The sequence below is a fragment of the Carex rostrata genome, chromosome 18 (genome assembly GCF_964058835.1).
Source record: "Carex rostrata chromosome 18, lpCarRost1.2, whole genome shotgun sequence".
NCBI classification, from domain to species: Eukaryota; Viridiplantae; Streptophyta; class Magnoliopsida; order Poales; family Cyperaceae; genus Carex; species Carex rostrata.
Window position 1 is genome coordinate 9,129,311 of NC_135935.1, and position 16,777 is coordinate 9,146,087.

Sequence of the window (16,777 nt, forward strand, 5' to 3'; positions counted from 1 at the left end):
ATTTTGGCAATATAATATTTGGATTGTTGAGATTAATATATATATCTACAAGTTCTCTTTTTAGAAAAAAAAAAATGAGAAAATATATATATTTTTTAATAAAAATATATCATTTTCTATAATTTTTTTCTCTTATAATGTCCTTATAACGCACGAGCACAATACTAGTATTTGTAAAATGCATTTGGATACTATTCACAAAGTTTGGTCATTAAAAAACAAAACCTAGCAAACTTCCGTTTATATTATTACCTGATTTCCTTCAAAGGATAATTTAGTAGTCCGTCCCTGCTTTAGTATTATTAGAATTGAGTTAAAATCACAAATTAATAGGACAAACTAAATATTACAAAAAACAACAATTCCCCACTAACTTTGTTCACTAAATGCAATTTTTTTTTTTTTTAAATAACACTTGCGTGCAATTTTACGGGAACTGGAAAAATACAATATTTTTGTTTTACTGAGGTTTCAATGGAGGCATCAACTAACAACACACAGCACCAATGCCAGACACACACGAGCATTTACCAAACTTATTTGTCATAGAGTTCTTCTCATACATGACTATGAAAAACAAAGTATATACACATCCCATTAAAACGCATCCAAACTACGCAACCCCACCCCCCCCAAGTACAGCCAGCCCTGACCCCAGCCCTTGTAATTGTTTTTACATTAGTCTGTCGCACATTGTACAACAACCAAGCTGAAGAAAGTCTCTCTCTGTGGTTAGACACTAACATCTTATTAATCAATTATCTGAGGCACCTAAAAAAGTGGAATTTCGAAAAGCATCAGAGCTACTAGGCATCATGCGTGTTAGGCTATTGAAACTGTCACTAAATCCAAGTTCAGGACCCTGGTATTTGATTGCAGGCACATCCAAATCCAATCCAAGAGAATCAGGCTGAAAAGTAGAGGGACAAATGAACCCAGAGTTACTGCAAAGTTCTGATATATGGTGGTAGGCCAAAAGAAAAGTTCTAGAAGAAACAAAACATGCAAAAACATTCTTCAGCTAATATTTTGCCTACTAAACCATGCGTGTGCTACAATCATGTTACCCCACCACCTGGCAACGGATACGTACTGCATATTGGGACCCAAGAACTAGATGTGTAGGGCTCAATGAAACCTTGATCTTTGATTCCAAAAAATGCATAGCATAATAAGTGCAGAAATATCTTTGCCCAATACAGAAGAGAATAATTTGATAAGAAGCGAAGTTTTGTTATGGCGGTTATCTGAGCAAAACCGATAGGAAATCTGCTGAAACCAATTTGGCCAGGTGCATTCTGGTGACCTACTAAGAACATACTAGACCTGTAGTAAAAAAGAATTGGACATTACCCAGTAGATATCGGTGAAGTTTGTATCAATTGGAGCATTGTCATTGTTATCATCGGAAGACGGATCTTTAGCCTCTGAATCATGATTGTCTTTTGCTTCCTTGATAGCACGTTCAATGTAATTGGAAGCCGTATTTCCAGAAAATTCCTAGCAAATAATGAACTTTGCAACATTAGAATATGCTGTGAACGGAGTTCAAGATCCCCACATATTTCATCTGTACACACATCCCATCACATTTCAGTATCAGGGGGTGGTACAAGCAAGTACTGTTATCACCACTATTCGCCAAAAGCATAACAAAGCTAACCTTCCGAAGTCGCTGGAATCCTATACTGCTTGTACAGGCTGCCTCGTAGGAAAACCCATCACGTGTCTCCTCAGCACCAAATAGTGACACGTTATTGGCGGTGGATAAATGTGCAGCGATTGTTGCATCAAACGAGTCGATGCTTTGCGCAGCCTCATCGATCTGAGCTGTGTTCTTATTTACAGATGATTCAGCACAATCAAGATGGGCGGCACGGGATGCTTCAGAAAGTAAGTAGCCGACACTGATGTTGGTCAAGCTGTCAGCCCATTCCCTAGCCGACATATCCCCTGTAAAAAGCTGGAAGAAAATAACAGTTTACTATTATCAATATTGAGAGTTGTACAAGGGACTACCATTCCACAGGGTCCACAACTCTGACATGGTACAGCCCAACCTAACCTAGTCAAGGTGTTATAATTGACTAGTAAATAGGTGCAATTATGAACAATATAATTAGAGACAAAAAGTATCCCATTCATTAAATCTTTCAACGCCCCTTCTAACTATTTCTCAAAACAAAAGAAAACCAGCATTACTGCTGATTCCATTAACTATGTTCCAAAGCTCTTGTACATCACATAGGCATATAGGAAAAACACAACCCTACCAACAGACGCAATACCATCCATAGAAAATAGAAACATGGTATAGTAATACTTTTTACAGGGAGTAGAAAACAGTACCACAGTAAAAAGGGAAGAAAAGGGACATACCATATAGTTATCATGGTTTCCACCAACTTCCTCTACATCATTAGGCCTAATCTGTGAGTTGAAATGTCTTAATTCAAAATCCACAAGAAGCTATCATATTATCTCATTTAAACGGGAACATGCATACACAAACATATACAGAAATACAAGATAGTGAAATATACCAGGCAGCGCCCCCCAGATTGTTGAAAACAATGGCTACTGGTAGGTGATAGGAAATGGTTTCCAGTCTGAATGCCCTGTGTGATTACACTATTACTAGATGCGATCTCAGTATTGGTGAACCAGCCATATCTAACAAAAAAACAAGAATAATATTGCACACCTTTATTCGTACTCAATTTCAAAATTTTGAAATGCAAGAGATAAAAGTAAAAAATTCAATTGAAAATGCCCAGAATTATCTGTGGTTATACATTGCATTGAACTGGTGGACATAGGATTTGCCACAGGCACATTTACCTTAGTTGGAAAAAAAAGAAAAAAGAAAACAAGATCTCTATGGGTATGGATTTACATCAATATAAGGATTGTTCAATGTAAATTTATCATTTTGCATGTGTTGGGGGCAGAATTTGTGACTAAGGCGTAATTCTAAGTTTGGGACTAAACAAAAAGAGGTCAAGATAGGATAGGAGAGACAAAATAGCCTGAAGCAAACATAAAATATGAGTGAACCTTAAGCGAAAAACAGCAGGGCTGCCGACAGAAAGAAACACATCAGCAGCGGCAACAGTGTCTTTAAGTGTCCATCTCTGAAAGCTTCTCAAATCACCAATATTAGCAGTGTAAGGCAGCAGAACAAGCTCACCATACGCCACATCAGAATCGCCCCATTTCCGGTTGAGATGCTCCAGCACTGATGCTATTCTCTTGCGGCCACTCAAGGTGAGCTCCAGGTGTGGGTTGTGTGAATCCTGTCCATACAAAATATGTTGAGGCAAGCTGGAGTAATAGTCTCGTCCTTTCGAGTTGGACGGTGGGGATGGTGAGTTGGGACTAATCAATATGGGAATGCATACCTTTTCAAGTGCCTTTCGGGTAGCCTCATTTATCGGAAATAGCTGTAACTTCAGTTTCATCAAGGATTGTGCGCCTGCGTTTTTTGTCTTGTTGCAATAAGCACCTGCTGATCCCAACCAGTATTACGAAACTTCTTTGTGTATACAAGTAAAAGCTTTGGACAATTTGGAGCAACTTTTTTAATATTTTATTAATAATAAAAGGATGGAGCAACTATTATTATTGCTTATAATTACTATTAATGGTCATGATTGTACTTGGAAGGTGCTTACCATTGTGAGAACAAATCATATTAGGATGTGCAGTGGGGAGATCTTTATCTAAATTGGCACGCTCTAGCTGTTCAGCTGCATCAGCAACAAGTGAGACACCTGCCATTGCAGCTTTCTCCCATTTCTTATATGCAGCGGATCCCGCCATGCCTGCATTAATAGTGATAATTACACGTCTTAAACACAACTATATGCAATATTTTAACAAGACAAAAGCAAGGCAATTTACCAGTACCGGGTCTGTTAGAGTCAGTTCCGATTTTCTTTTTTTCTTTTCCATTTGCTTATTTTGTTTCTAATAAAGTTTTCACATATACCAAGACTAAGGTTTTCTAGTTGTTGTACCACACAAGATAGGCATTGGACCACCTTGATACATAGGGCACTTGTCTGAAGAATAGTTACATGTGAGACATACATCATATTTGCAGAGGGTGCACATAATGTTTCTTATTAGTACACTTATGAAGGATGCTGATTCGTTGGAGAGCATGGAATGACATTGAAAATGAAAAGGCAAAAGAAGGAGAGAGTTACCCCCTCTACGTTTTTGTTTCACAGTTTTCGTGGAAGCATGGTCCCCCTTTGTAGTTCCCAGTTTAAAATTAGTGTTTCCAGTTCCATCCACATTAGCACGCTTGTGAGTTCCTTTCGGTGGTAATTTTATACCATTTGTACTGTCAACTCCTGAACAAGGGTCACTATTCCCTGTCCCAAGTCCCTTGCCTGAGTTTGGCGATGCAGGAGCTGTGAACACTTCGCCTTGTGTTCGTTTCCTTCTAGACTTGTTTCGGTCCTTTATGAGTTGATTCTCCTACAACGTGTGAAAGAGATTAGAAACTTCCAATGGTCATTACATGATTACCGTACCAGTAGGTTCATCTCATTGCCATTTGCCTAAAGATTAATTGAGGTACTTTTTTTAATACTCAAAAGTGAGTACATAATTCTTCTCATTAACATCCTTTAAATTGTACAGGCCTTAGCATGCCAGTGCAGTTGTAGTTTGGTATCATGGTCTTTATAGTCTCCAAAGTGCCCAGTCATTAGGCCCCAAGTAACAACAAACAAACAAACACACACAAAAATAATGATATAGAGCTGTAAGGACAACATTTAATCAAGTATCAGCACAAGTTGGTGTCATTGAAAAAGTTGTATCAATCAGCCATAAAATCCTGTATCGCCTTTTAAGAAATTGGTTGAAAAATAATGTGAAACGTGTGGAGCAAAGACCAAAGAGAAGTGACATACAAATGCTTCAACAAATGTTTTAAATCTTCGAGGTTTAAGACGCAACTTTGAAGCCGTGCAACTGAATTTTTCTAGCAAGGACCACCTGTTGATTTCATCAATTAGTATCTTTTTATTTTGTCAGTTGTAAATAAAGTAAGAATTATACAGGTGAACTTCAACGGAGGTCAATCAACTATACTCCATATCTCAAGATTGGTCTGTCAACTTTGATTTCCCTCAGTTTGTTCCCTCGACTCTCATGTGAATGTAGGTCCCTATGTTAGTATGTTTATTTCAAATATACAGGATGACTTGGTTTATCTATCAAATCCCACAGATCCCCAAATTGCATGGAATTGATCTGTCCAAGGAAGGAGAATCTCATGATTTAACTATGCCAATCATGTATCTCATGAATTTCCACCAGACATTCATGCATGGGTTGACAAATTGACTGAGCTAATACATTATTACATATTTTGAGTCTAAATAAAAAAGAAAAACTAATAGCAACATAATGAAGGTGAGAAGCTGTGACAAGATGACTGAAGTTAACTGACTTTAAGGAATATGGAGTATAGTTTAGTGGCCTCCAGTGAAATTACCAAAATACGCTTCTGAAAGTTTACCATCTAAGCATTGCAGCAATAGTATCTTTGGAATTTTTGGCATCGAGACAGTAGCCTGGGCCAAGAAGCTTGTTCATCCGTCTGACAAGGCGATAATAATAATGCCGTACCTACATTTTCAACAGGAGACTTTTAGCAACAAATTTCTATGCAAGACCTAGTTCAACCAGTTATTAATAATCACCCCATGTGGGACAGAATAGAATTTTGGTGCATTACAACTCCAAACCAGCAATCTATAATTGATACAGATATGAACTACAATGAAGTGGGGTTTATCTTTTAAATTGTTTGTGGTAGAGTTGGAATTGATTTTCCAAACAAAGCAGAAACGATCAAGCAAACCATTATGTAAAGCTCGTGATTGATTTTCTACGTAATATTTCATACTGTAACTGATTTCTCAAGAGCAATTAAATAAAAATAATTAGAATGTGATCTCTGTCTTTTTTTATCTATGCATACTATGACATAAATACTACAATTTTAAAGAAGCAAGCACCTGATCCTTATTCTTGCTTTGCACACGGCATGTGATCTTCTCAAAATTCTGAACATAGCAAAGAGAACAAGAAAACAGAGTCACCAAATGTTCAATTAGAGAGCTTAGTTACATATAATATGGTGCAAGAGAGACATTGTACTTTGCCAACTTGTCTCAAAGCATTGAAAAAATTCTCTTCCTCTTGCCTTGTCCAAGCAGCCCACTGCCTTGGCTTTTTCACTATAGAAATACAAAAGCAGTGGAAAATAGCAGTTAAGCTCTTTAGTTTTTACTTTTCCATGTACAATTTCTACTTGAGCTCTTTTTACTATTCTATGCACAGTTTCTAATATTTTTAATGAAACTTCCGTGTAAAGCCTAATAGTATTTTACCATATTTCATCAGCTAACTGTCTTAATTGGCAGTACGAGATAATAGAGACAGCTAATACTGTGGCAAACCAGATAAAAAGACTCGCTCAAACATACTGCAGCCTCGATTAAATAGCAACACAATGTTGATAACATTATGTTGTTTTCTATTTTCTTTATTATTATTATTATTTTTTCCAAACCTTCATGTTTATATCCTCACTTAAGCCTGTTAAAGCCTCAGTTAAATACCAACCAAAACCCTCAGCATCCCATCAGAAAAGAGAAACAAACAAACAAATAAATAACACAATGAAGAAGCAGAAAGACACTCACCGGGTTTCTGATTTAGCAAAGGAGTAGCAGCAGTAAATAATAAATTGTTGTTTGTACAGGCATGACCTTCCGATAGATTTTGCAGATATGTTTCCATTTCACTTCTCTGATTGCATCTGTCAGATGGCTTTTGCACGTCTGCCATTCACAGTTTAATGTCTCAGCATCTGGTACTACCTGACCACAAGTGCAAATTATCTGGTTTAGAAAAAACAACTCTTGTACTTTGATTTGATCACTCAAAATGAAGCATTAAGCTGGTGGCAATTTTCCAAACCGACTGGCCACGTTTTGGGTGAATCAACGCTTGAATCGGAAGAGACTCACCATCTGAGTTACCAGTTACCCCAATTATTCCTTCTAGTTTGTTTGTGACTGACAGACTGATTCTTCAGATTTAAATTTTTACTGATTCTTGATGATCGGAGGAGAGATTTGGGTTGCGTGAAGTGTGTTGTGTTTCGTTAATTAAAGGAAAACGAAGATGATTCTATTCTGTCGGGTGGGATCCGATAATTAGTAAATTGGCTGCTAAAGAACAAGATTGAATTGGGGATTTCTAGGTCGGTTCGGTTCTCCCAATTTCAATCAATCCGGATCAAAAACAAACAAGAGCAGACAGGCCACACAATCAACAAGAAAAAGAAAAAAGGAAAAATTAATTAAAAGATATACCTCAATTCGTTGATTTCTACTTGAGGGAGAGTTTGATCTGATGAAAACGGCAAGGAATTCTTCGATCGATTTACCAGAGATTTTAATTAATTTAATTAATTTATCTTTTATTTATTTTGTCTGGAAAGAGTAAAGTTGAAAGTTTGAAGTGCATCTCATTTCACACCTCACGAAGAAACAGGATAACGGGTTTGAAATTCGATTAAACCCAATAGCATCTTTGCTTTCACTTAAAGGGATCCGTTAAGTAGCCCAATAAAAAAATGGAATGGAATATGGTTTATTTATAATTGAAATTTGTTAATCGTAATGAATACAAAATTGATAGAATTTTTTTTATAATATTATCAATTGTCACTAAGCTGTAATTGTCATGATTCGTGACATATATATACTTCAACTATATTCCATAACTCGCATGACAACCACTCAAATCAAAAGCATCACAAAAAGTTACAACTTTAATTGCCAGCGGGTCAAGAATATGCAGAAAACGGACTCAGATCCAAATCCAAATCCAAGAGAAATGCTGCTGCATACAACCATATAAATTAAACAGTTGTCAAATTTACCTATAATGACCATTTTAATCATAATTTTCTCATTACAAATCCAATATTACAAAGTCCCCTGGAAAATAGACGACAAAATCTAAAAGTTTGACGTTTTACACTCTTGATGATTCGAGTCTATGATAATCAGAATTAGCTTGTAATGGATCGCTATCCAGTAAATCTGTCTCGAGTCTTCTAGAAGCTACCATGTCAAGTCTTCCTACTATATTTTAGGAGTTTAGTTATGCTATTTCGAGGTGTGTATAAATATTAGTTAATTGATTATTTTCTTTTAAAGTTAGTATTTTAAATGTCTGCTAATAATTTTATTGATAAAAATATATTTACGAGTTAAATAATTTAAATTTTTAAATCTACTATTTCATTCTCATAAAATCTTTTAAATTATTTTAAACTACTTTAATTCTCAAATTCTACTTATATGCACTCTTAATTATTCTGTTACCTTAATTTTCATCTCTTTTCATGACCGGATTCAGCTCTTTTGCGACCGCCGTCGTGCTCTGATGACTAGATTTACTCACCATCACACTTTGATCGAGATGGGATAGATACACTATGCTCCGAGTTCAGACGATACCGCACTCTCAGTTCCGGTCAGCTTTGCTCGGCTTCGGTCCCTTCCCTCTCCCTCATTCTTCTCTCCACATGAGAAGGTAGAGCCGAGAAAGAGAGAGAGAGAGAGAGAGAGAGAGAGAGAGAGAGAAGGAGAGTGATGTGTCGGGTGAGGTCTACAAGTAGGAGGGGTGAATTTGGTGTAGGGGGTGGGTGGGGTGACAGCTGCTAGGGTTTTGAATGCCCTTTTTTCGCTCCACATTTTCTCATCTCCATTAGAGATAGTTAATTATTTATTTACAAGTCATGTTATATTTAGAAGTGGAGGGAGATTAAATTAGGAAAGTGTGTTAGTATTGTAGTAGCGATAGTTGTGTTAGTGCTATTATTAGTAGATTTTTTTTCTTATGTACATAGGTGTTTCGTATCAGTTGTAATCAAGCAATCAATAAGTGTTCGTTTGTCAAATTTTGATTCACTTGTCACCAATTAAGGTAGGGGTGTAAATGGATCGGATATTATCTGATTTCATTTAGATCTGAATCCAGAAAATTACCTAAATTATTCAATCCGTATCCGAAAAATTATAACGAATAAGGATACAGTAAGACTTTTAACTGTCCGTATCCAACTGTATACACTCTTAAACCATAACAAATGTAGTACATGTTCCTAAATTAATTTATTAAATTACATATTGTACTGATAATTTATTAAGCATATAGATATTAAAATAAGTGTTTGATTGTACTATGAAAAATCTTGATTTATCTTTAAAAAAAAACGTGTTTCTCATCTATTTAAAATAACTAAAAATTTGTAAACAAATTAATTAGACTAATAATAAATTCTCTCATTATCTCGTATATTTAAATTTTAATAATTTCTGATATAATTTGCCAAAAAAAAAAAAAAAACTCATGTCATGATTTATGAGTGTGGTTAGTTCCACAATACTCAATGAAATATAGTTCATATATCTCCATTCTATTATTAAGCACGTTGGGTGTCTGATCAACCAACGGCTATGATTGAAAGATGAAACTTCGAATTTGATCTCAGTCCTCCAATTACATAATTTGTCTTCTTTTGATTAAATGCATATGTTTTATGTATACAAGTCTAAATTTAGTTAAAAACATACTCACTACATGTGCTGCCACACGATACGTTACAATTAAAATTGAACAAATTTTGAAATTTAGCGATATATTTATCTGTTTTCTTATTTCTTTGTTTCCATATATCTCTTCTTCAATTGAGAAGACTCCACTTTCCATTTTCTTATTTATTTGTTTCTATACGAATCATAATGGAAATCATTTTTTTTATTTCCTTATTTCTCTTTCTTTGTTTCTATACATATTGGTGTGGGCAATTTATAATATATTTTCAATATAAAATATATCAATGTGTGTGTGTGTGTGTGTGTATATATTCTAAATTAGAAATAAAGAAGAAGAATAATATAAATTGGAACGTGTGTGTGAATATATATTTCTCTTATAATATGTGTATGTATATATATATCATATACATACACACGATAACACTTTTTATGCATGTTTTTTGATATCATATTATATATCGATATTGAATTGTTTGTATGATATTTGATATTAGATTTGAATTGAGTTATTATTTGATATTATTGGTACTTAAAAATAAAGAATCATCACATCATCAAATTGTTATCAGATATCACGATTAAAGTTAATTAAAAATACAGAATCATATAAATTTTTTAGTAACATGTGTCTTGATTTTTAGTAATTATTATTTTTTATTGATATATTTGTTTCTTATAATATGTCTCCGTTGCAACGCACTGGTATGAACTACTCTACTTCCATAAACATACGAGGGGTACCATAGCCTCACTCTTTTTCCCAACTTGTTGTGTTAGTGATTCTAAAGACTCTACCTAATGAAATCCTTCTGTCTGAATTCTTGTTTAGTTATCTCCTCTTAATGGCTAATCTGGCATTCGTTTTCCTGTTTTTGCAGGAGATGTGTTTTTAGGATTTGAGGATGTGGGCTCGGGAGAAGATGAGTTGAAAGCTGAGTATCCATGCCTTTGTTTGTTCTGACACCTTGTTGGTTTGTGTTGCCACATTGATGATGAGCATCATGTTGAAGTTAAAACCGAGGTAAATCCATACTTGTTTTTCCTCACATGACACATTTTTCACTAGGTTTTCTCATTTAGTTTATATATGCTGTATGTTGCAGTTTGCAAGGATTTGGTTACAAATATGGTAATTGGTGCAGTATATACATTACAGTAACAAAAGATTAAATATCTCTTCAATCTTTCTGGCACTTATTTCAGAGCTAATTCCAGAGTCCAGGGTAAAATGGGTCCATCAACAAAAAGGGGGGCAATTTCATGAATACCCCTCAAAAATCTCGAAATTACACATTTCCCCTCTAAAATTTATAATATCATATTCACCCTTTTAAATTTAAATTTTTTTACAAATTACCCATTTAATTATCTCTTCAATCTTTTTGACATTCTGAACCTTTGTCTCATTTTAGCTTCCAAGGAACACAGTTAAAGGTGTCACTTATTTGAAATTGCTTTCTTTGTTAACTTATTGTAGCATTTGGCAATTGATGAATTGTTTCATGAAACAAGCAAGGTTGGGGCTGCTCAGCTGAGCTCTGTGTATGATGAGATAAGGCCGGCGACAGAAGAACACGAAAGAGACAGCTAAGATAGGGTCTCTACTAGTTTGGCCGAAAAATGGATTCAGGTCAGCTGTTTAAAATATAGAGCTGATTTTGACTTGTATTCTACTATAATTAGGAATGTTGCATTAGCACTTAAGGGGGCTCGACAGAAGCAGAAAGAAACGGTTTTGTTGAAAAATGGGTTGAAGTATTTGGAGAATTAGGTTGTTGAATGTTGTATGAATCATTTACATTGTTTTAGTCAAGTTGGTTTATATATAGATAAATAAGTTTTGTCATGACTGTTGATGCTTTGCTATTGTAATTAGTGATGGTTAAACACTTTCTATTAAATTAATCTAAACTTGTTCTAACATATGGCGTAGCAAGATTATTTCACAAATAATTTTATTTTGGTCAGTTGCTTTAATCGAAGATACCAATCACTGCATCTTGGTACTCTAATCAAGCCACTATTAGTGGTTAGCTTGAAACCTTGAGTTTATTTGATCTAACAGAAATGCTCGTTTTTTGTTGTCCATTTTCCATGGTGCAATTTATTTTTGACATTTTTAGTTTTCAAGTTATGAAATAGTGAAATGCCAAAATAGATATGAACTTCAGTACAAAAACTAATGGCTTGTACTTCTCTATTATCAACTAATGACAAATCCTCAAAAAAAGAATAATAAAAAAAATCCAGGGAAAAAAACACTATTAAAATCCTAATCCTTTTTTTTTATTATTAAGAATTTGTTCATAACATCTTACTAGCTCAAAAGAAATAACTAAAGGCCAAAACACAAACCCCAGCTCTCCAGAATAACGAAAACACCTATACAAACACTGAACAACCAAATATCAACCAAGAATCAAATTTCATATTGCAAAAAAAATTATCAAAAAACTTGTAAGCTCTACAAAAAAATAAGGCATGGTAGCACATTCTTATAAATAGAGTGATAAGACTAGTAGTTAGATTTTGCTATGGATCTTGTTCACAGCTCCACAAAAAACAGAGATGCATGTCTACTCAGAAGAACCAAGCCAGAGAATCAACTCTTCCTTGGCTAATGTAAATTTCTCCTCGGCCAGCCTTGAATCATCAGACCTCGATACCTGTATGCAAATATTACAGCGTTAGAACATCTACATCTCTGAAACTATTAGAGTTTCTAATCTAATATGACAGTTTCTAATTCAGTTTCAGGAATGTGAAAGAGCTTTTTATTTAGAAACTATGTAGAAAAGTTTCTTATTGAGAAACTGTTTACCAGTGAACCAATGACCCAGAGTTTTACCAGGTCGATGTCCAGTCCGGTTCTAATAACATTATCACAAACAGTCTAGAGCTCCGAGAAATCCTGTTTCGTTCGGTACCTCAATGCTCGCCCCTAAATCATCTGAAAAACGGGTGTCGTTTATTATTTATAATTTTTTTATTGCAACAATTAATTAAGTTCTTATTTTTAGTTAACTACCTAAATGACTTTAATCAAGTATAAATTATATTTTAGCTAAATTTTCAAAACGACCAATTCAAGGCACAGTTCTTAATTAAATCTCTCTTCATTTTCTTAACCGAGCCCAAATACAGTCTAAGCCCAATAGAAAGAAAGAAGATTTTTTCCACCCACTTTTTCTTGTTAACTATGATACTTAATTAAGCTAAGGATATATATCTTAATTAAGCTAAAGATAAAACTGAAATTAATGAAAAATGTTTTCTCTCACCTCTTAAAAACTTAATTATTGCACTTAAAATAGCCTGCTCCTTTTTTTTATCAAGGCTAAACCAGTGAATCTCTATGCTCTATTTAAACGCCACCCCCCACCCCAAGACCATTGCAAGAGGTACTAAGAGAGAGAGAGAGGGGAGAGAGAGAGAGAGAGTGAGAGAACAGAGGAAGAAAATGGAAATGAGGTATTTTACAAATTCAATATTTCTTATTATAATAATAATAGTAGCGAGCCTTGCTACTTTTGCAAGAAGATGCGAAGGATTATGGGTCACCAGCAAACGCAAGCCCGAAGTACCAGCCGGGTACAACACACCTCAACAGGTATTGTCATATTTGAAGTAATTGGTATGAGAAATCTACATAACAACAATTTTTTTTAGGACCGGTACCTGAGTTAATCAAAAAAAAGAAACTACGAACAACAGTTCAAACTTCATTACATAATCTATTCTTCTATTAAGTACGCAGATGTCATAATTTGTCAACAACTATAATTAAAAGATGAAATTTCGGATTGAATATTAGTTATCCGATCAAATAGTATGTTTTAATTTGTTTTTATTCTATGCATATTTTTGATTTTTTTTTTTTTTTACATGTGGAAGTCTAAATTTATTTAGATACGTATTCGCCACAAGTTCATTTAGTCGGTCTTCTTTTGAATATGATTTCTTTTCATTTTTTAAATATCATTTAAGGTATTTTTGATTTGATTAATAATTAATTGGTCATGTCTTTATTTATTTTCATTTTTTATATCATATAAGGAATGTTATTTGTCATATAATGTTTTCATCTAAGTAAACATAATTTTATTATCTATTTTAGATACACAAAAGACAAATGTATATAAATCTAAGGGAGATGAGGATAACCAGCTTGTAACAATAAAAAAACAAAATACTATAACAATAACAAATAAATTAACTTATTTTGATGATTTTGTTTCCCATTAAGCAACATAACAAAAAAAAAAAAAAAAATCTGTTATGTACCGGTAAAAAAAAAAAAAAAAAAGCTCATATGTATGTTATTAAAGAATGGGCTTTACATTTGTATGAAAATATATATGTTAGTTTATTTTTTATTGTTGAATAATTATTGGTATATTTTTTTTAAGAAAATATGTCATTTTGTATGAGAATTTTTTTTCTTTTATAATATATATGTCTTCATTGCAATGTACAGACACAAGACACAATACTAGTAAAACTATAAGCATACTATATATGACTGCCCATTTGAACATGAATTTCTGATCAACTTGCTTCTTCTTTTTCAATGCTGATAGGTGCATGTAATACAAGGCAATATCCATGGTAATGCTGTCATGGTGTCATGGGTGATGGTCAGTCATCCTGGTTCAAGCATGGTTCTCTATGGAACTTCAAAACACATTCTTGATCAAATAGCATGGGGGAAGTCGCAAATTGGCCGTTACTATTATTTTGAGGACGGATACCTCAATTATCATTATAACCACACATCGGATATCATCCATCATTGCTTCATTAACAATCTAGATGTGAGAAATTTTTGCTTTATCTAATATTTTTCCATCTATTATTGAAGAAAATCTAGTATATATCCTTGGAAAACCCTCAAGTACATGTGAGGGATTGAGGTAAAATTAATGCAACTATGGAAGTTAGAGATTGAAAATTATATATCACTTGAATTTTGTTTTTCAGTTTGACACTAAATACTACTATTTGGTTGGCATTGGGTATACAGTTCGGAGATTTTGGTTCAAGACACCTCCTAGTTTTGGTACTCTCCCTTGATTCTCTGCTCATTCTCTGTAAAAATTGAACTGTAAATTTACATTTATAAACATTATGTTTGAAACTATATATGTGAAGGTGATCATCGGATGCATTCAAAAGCTGACAAGGTACTTTATGGGAGGGACCTATCATATGCCGACAACAATAGGTGGGAATGGGATGCGTGGGGCCGCTTTGTTGAGACAGCTGACCACAATGCATCTCGACCTCTCTTTCCTACTCCTCGGAGCAACTGTCAATTGTCCTGCATCAAAAAAGCAATATGCAAAATAGCTCTAATTGCGATCACTCCTTGCTTCCCACACATAAGGACTCGAAACAGTGGTCCTACTTCAGCCCCGTCAGCTGCTTGTTGCAAGATATTCATTAAGGGGCTCATGCCGGTCAGGGCTGGTAGGGAAGATTGTGTCTGCTCCCTTTTATGGGACCCACTTCTTCTGGGTTTTCCGGTTGATACTAATCGGCTGGTATCACTGTTTTCTTCTTGTGGTGCCAGTGACCTTGTTTCTTCTTGGTTCCATCATATATGCGGAGGTATATATCTTTTGGCCTTCTGATTATTTCCCCCTAAAGATTATAGTTTGGCCTTTTGATTATATATACTTCCCCTAGGTACTTATCTGCCTTCTAGCTCTACAGCGCACGTCGCTCTCCGCCTCTCTGGTTCGACTTCGCACCTCTACACTATCCGGCCCTCTGGTTTGACTCCGCTTCTCCGCACGTCACTTTGCTGATACGAGTGGCAGCAGGTAAAATATAGATCAATTAAGTACATTCTGATTTTTTTTTTTTTTAATCTAAATCACAGTTACACAACGGCCTTTAGCACTTATTCTTTCTAATTTATTTTTTGGATCTTTCTTTGGATTAAGAAGGTCCTAAATTATACACGTCTTTTCATCTAAACTTATTTAACCCTCTAAGACAAAACACAGAAGTAGCTCCCAGATGAGTATAAGGCCTCACCCATTCTAATTATCTCATCAGCCTCTCTCTAATTAACTGTCAACATACAGTTTGTATTGGCCCTGCATACTGGTACAATATTGGTTAGCTAACAACTAGGAAAAAGGTTCAAGAGTTTTGCTCCTGACCATCATCGGCCACCCATCAGCATATCTCCAAAAAGTCTATATAAGACTGGTACCATACGTTGTACCAGTTCAGATAACAACCATGGCAGTGTCGACCTTATTACATACCAGAAAACCACAACATAAAAACTGTCCCCTTTCAGATATTATGGGACACCATGTGGATGTCAGGGTGCTGAGCACTGTGGTGTGAGCGTAACAAGAACTATTTACACAACAAGCAAGACGGTTGGAGAGCTCTTATCTGTGATGGAAACCAGTAACTGGTACTGAATTCTGTAGTGTACCAGTAAGGGGCCTAAGAGGAAATAGGCACCCAACTGGGGTTAAGAGGAGTTTTTAGTTAGTATTTTTATATTTTTGTAATCTGTAATTATGTAGGAAATAACTTCTATCAATGAAAGAAAAAAAACTGTCCCCTCTCAAAAGATCTTCAATCACAGTTGCACTATCATATATTGACTAACGAGTCTATGATACTATATACAAAATATTTTTAATTGTTTTTTTTTTTTTGTTTACATATAGGCTCATGGATGATTCGCTTGACAAGTATATACGCTTAATTATCTTAAATCTAGCGTGAGATTTCTTGATTGTTTAGAGTTTATTAATTACTGCTTCATAATTTTTTAATATGAAGTTCACTTTATTTTATTACTTTTTAAATGTATCTTTTTTTTATTGCAGGGATATAGAAAGTTTGATACAAACATAGAAGGTCACAAAAGTAGTTTATATTTATGATTTATGTTTTGTAGCGATATTATATTTCTTTTTTGTATTTTTTTTGTTGATATAGTAATTTAGTGATATTTTTGAACTTTATATATGTGAAAAACAATCGAAATGAATAACAAATCTAAGCATATTTAGTGATATTTTTTATGACATCCATCACTCGGATCTAATATTTATAATTTGATGATATATTGTGGATCT

The 16,777-nt window shown here is 34.4% G+C and overlaps 1 protein-coding gene and 1 long non-coding RNA gene across 5 annotated transcripts; one reads left to right on the forward strand and one right to left on the reverse strand.

The window, feature by feature from the left end:
- Positions 1-522: 522 nt before the first annotated feature.
- TKI1 (TSL-kinase interacting protein 1) lies at positions 523-7,547 on the reverse strand. 4 transcript variants are annotated; one of them, XM_078319701.1, is made up of 15 exons: positions 7,407-7,547; positions 6,732-6,908; positions 6,184-6,263; positions 6,042-6,089; positions 5,540-5,649; positions 4,929-5,013; positions 4,212-4,488; positions 3,675-3,824; positions 3,402-3,475; positions 3,058-3,296; positions 2,544-2,673; positions 2,380-2,430; positions 1,664-1,963; positions 1,354-1,500; positions 523-910 (listed from the first exon to the last, which is right to left on the reverse strand). In XM_078319701.1, the coding sequence occupies exons 2-15, from the start codon at positions 6,874-6,876 to the stop codon at positions 755-757; spliced, it is 1,992 nt and encodes a 663-aa protein (XP_078175827.1). In that variant the 5' UTR covers positions 6,877-6,908; positions 7,407-7,547; the 3' UTR covers positions 523-754. The 4 variants fall into 4 exon arrangements, with proteins under 4 accessions (XP_078175827.1, XP_078175826.1, XP_078175824.1 ...); XM_078319700.1 differs by having other exon boundaries at positions 3,402-3,505; XM_078319698.1 differs by having other exon boundaries at positions 3,402-3,508.
- A 7,928-nt stretch (positions 7,548-15,475) lies between these two features.
- LOC144569597 (uncharacterized) lies at positions 15,476-16,728 on the forward strand. The gene is made up of 4 exons (XR_013516103.1): positions 15,476-15,490; positions 15,979-16,101; positions 16,364-16,417; positions 16,526-16,728. It is a non-coding gene; the product is annotated as an uncharacterized LOC144569597 (long non-coding RNA).
- Positions 16,729-16,777: the final 49 nt, after the last annotated feature.

Excerpts from the sequence above, each read along its gene's own strand:
- TKI1 (XM_078319698.1), bottom strand. The coding sequence starts at position 6,876 with ATGGCAGACGTGCAAAAGCCATCTGACAGATGCAATCAGAGAAGTGAA. Across the intron at positions 5,014-5,539 it reads ATTGCTGCAATGCTTAGATG|GTGGTCCTTGCTAGAAAAAT; the intron begins GTAAACTTTCAG and ends TGAAATCAACAG. Across the intron at positions 3,509-3,674 it reads TATGATTTGTTCTCACAATG|CAGGTGCTTATTGCAACAAG; the intron begins GTAAGCACCTTC and ends GGTTGGGATCAG.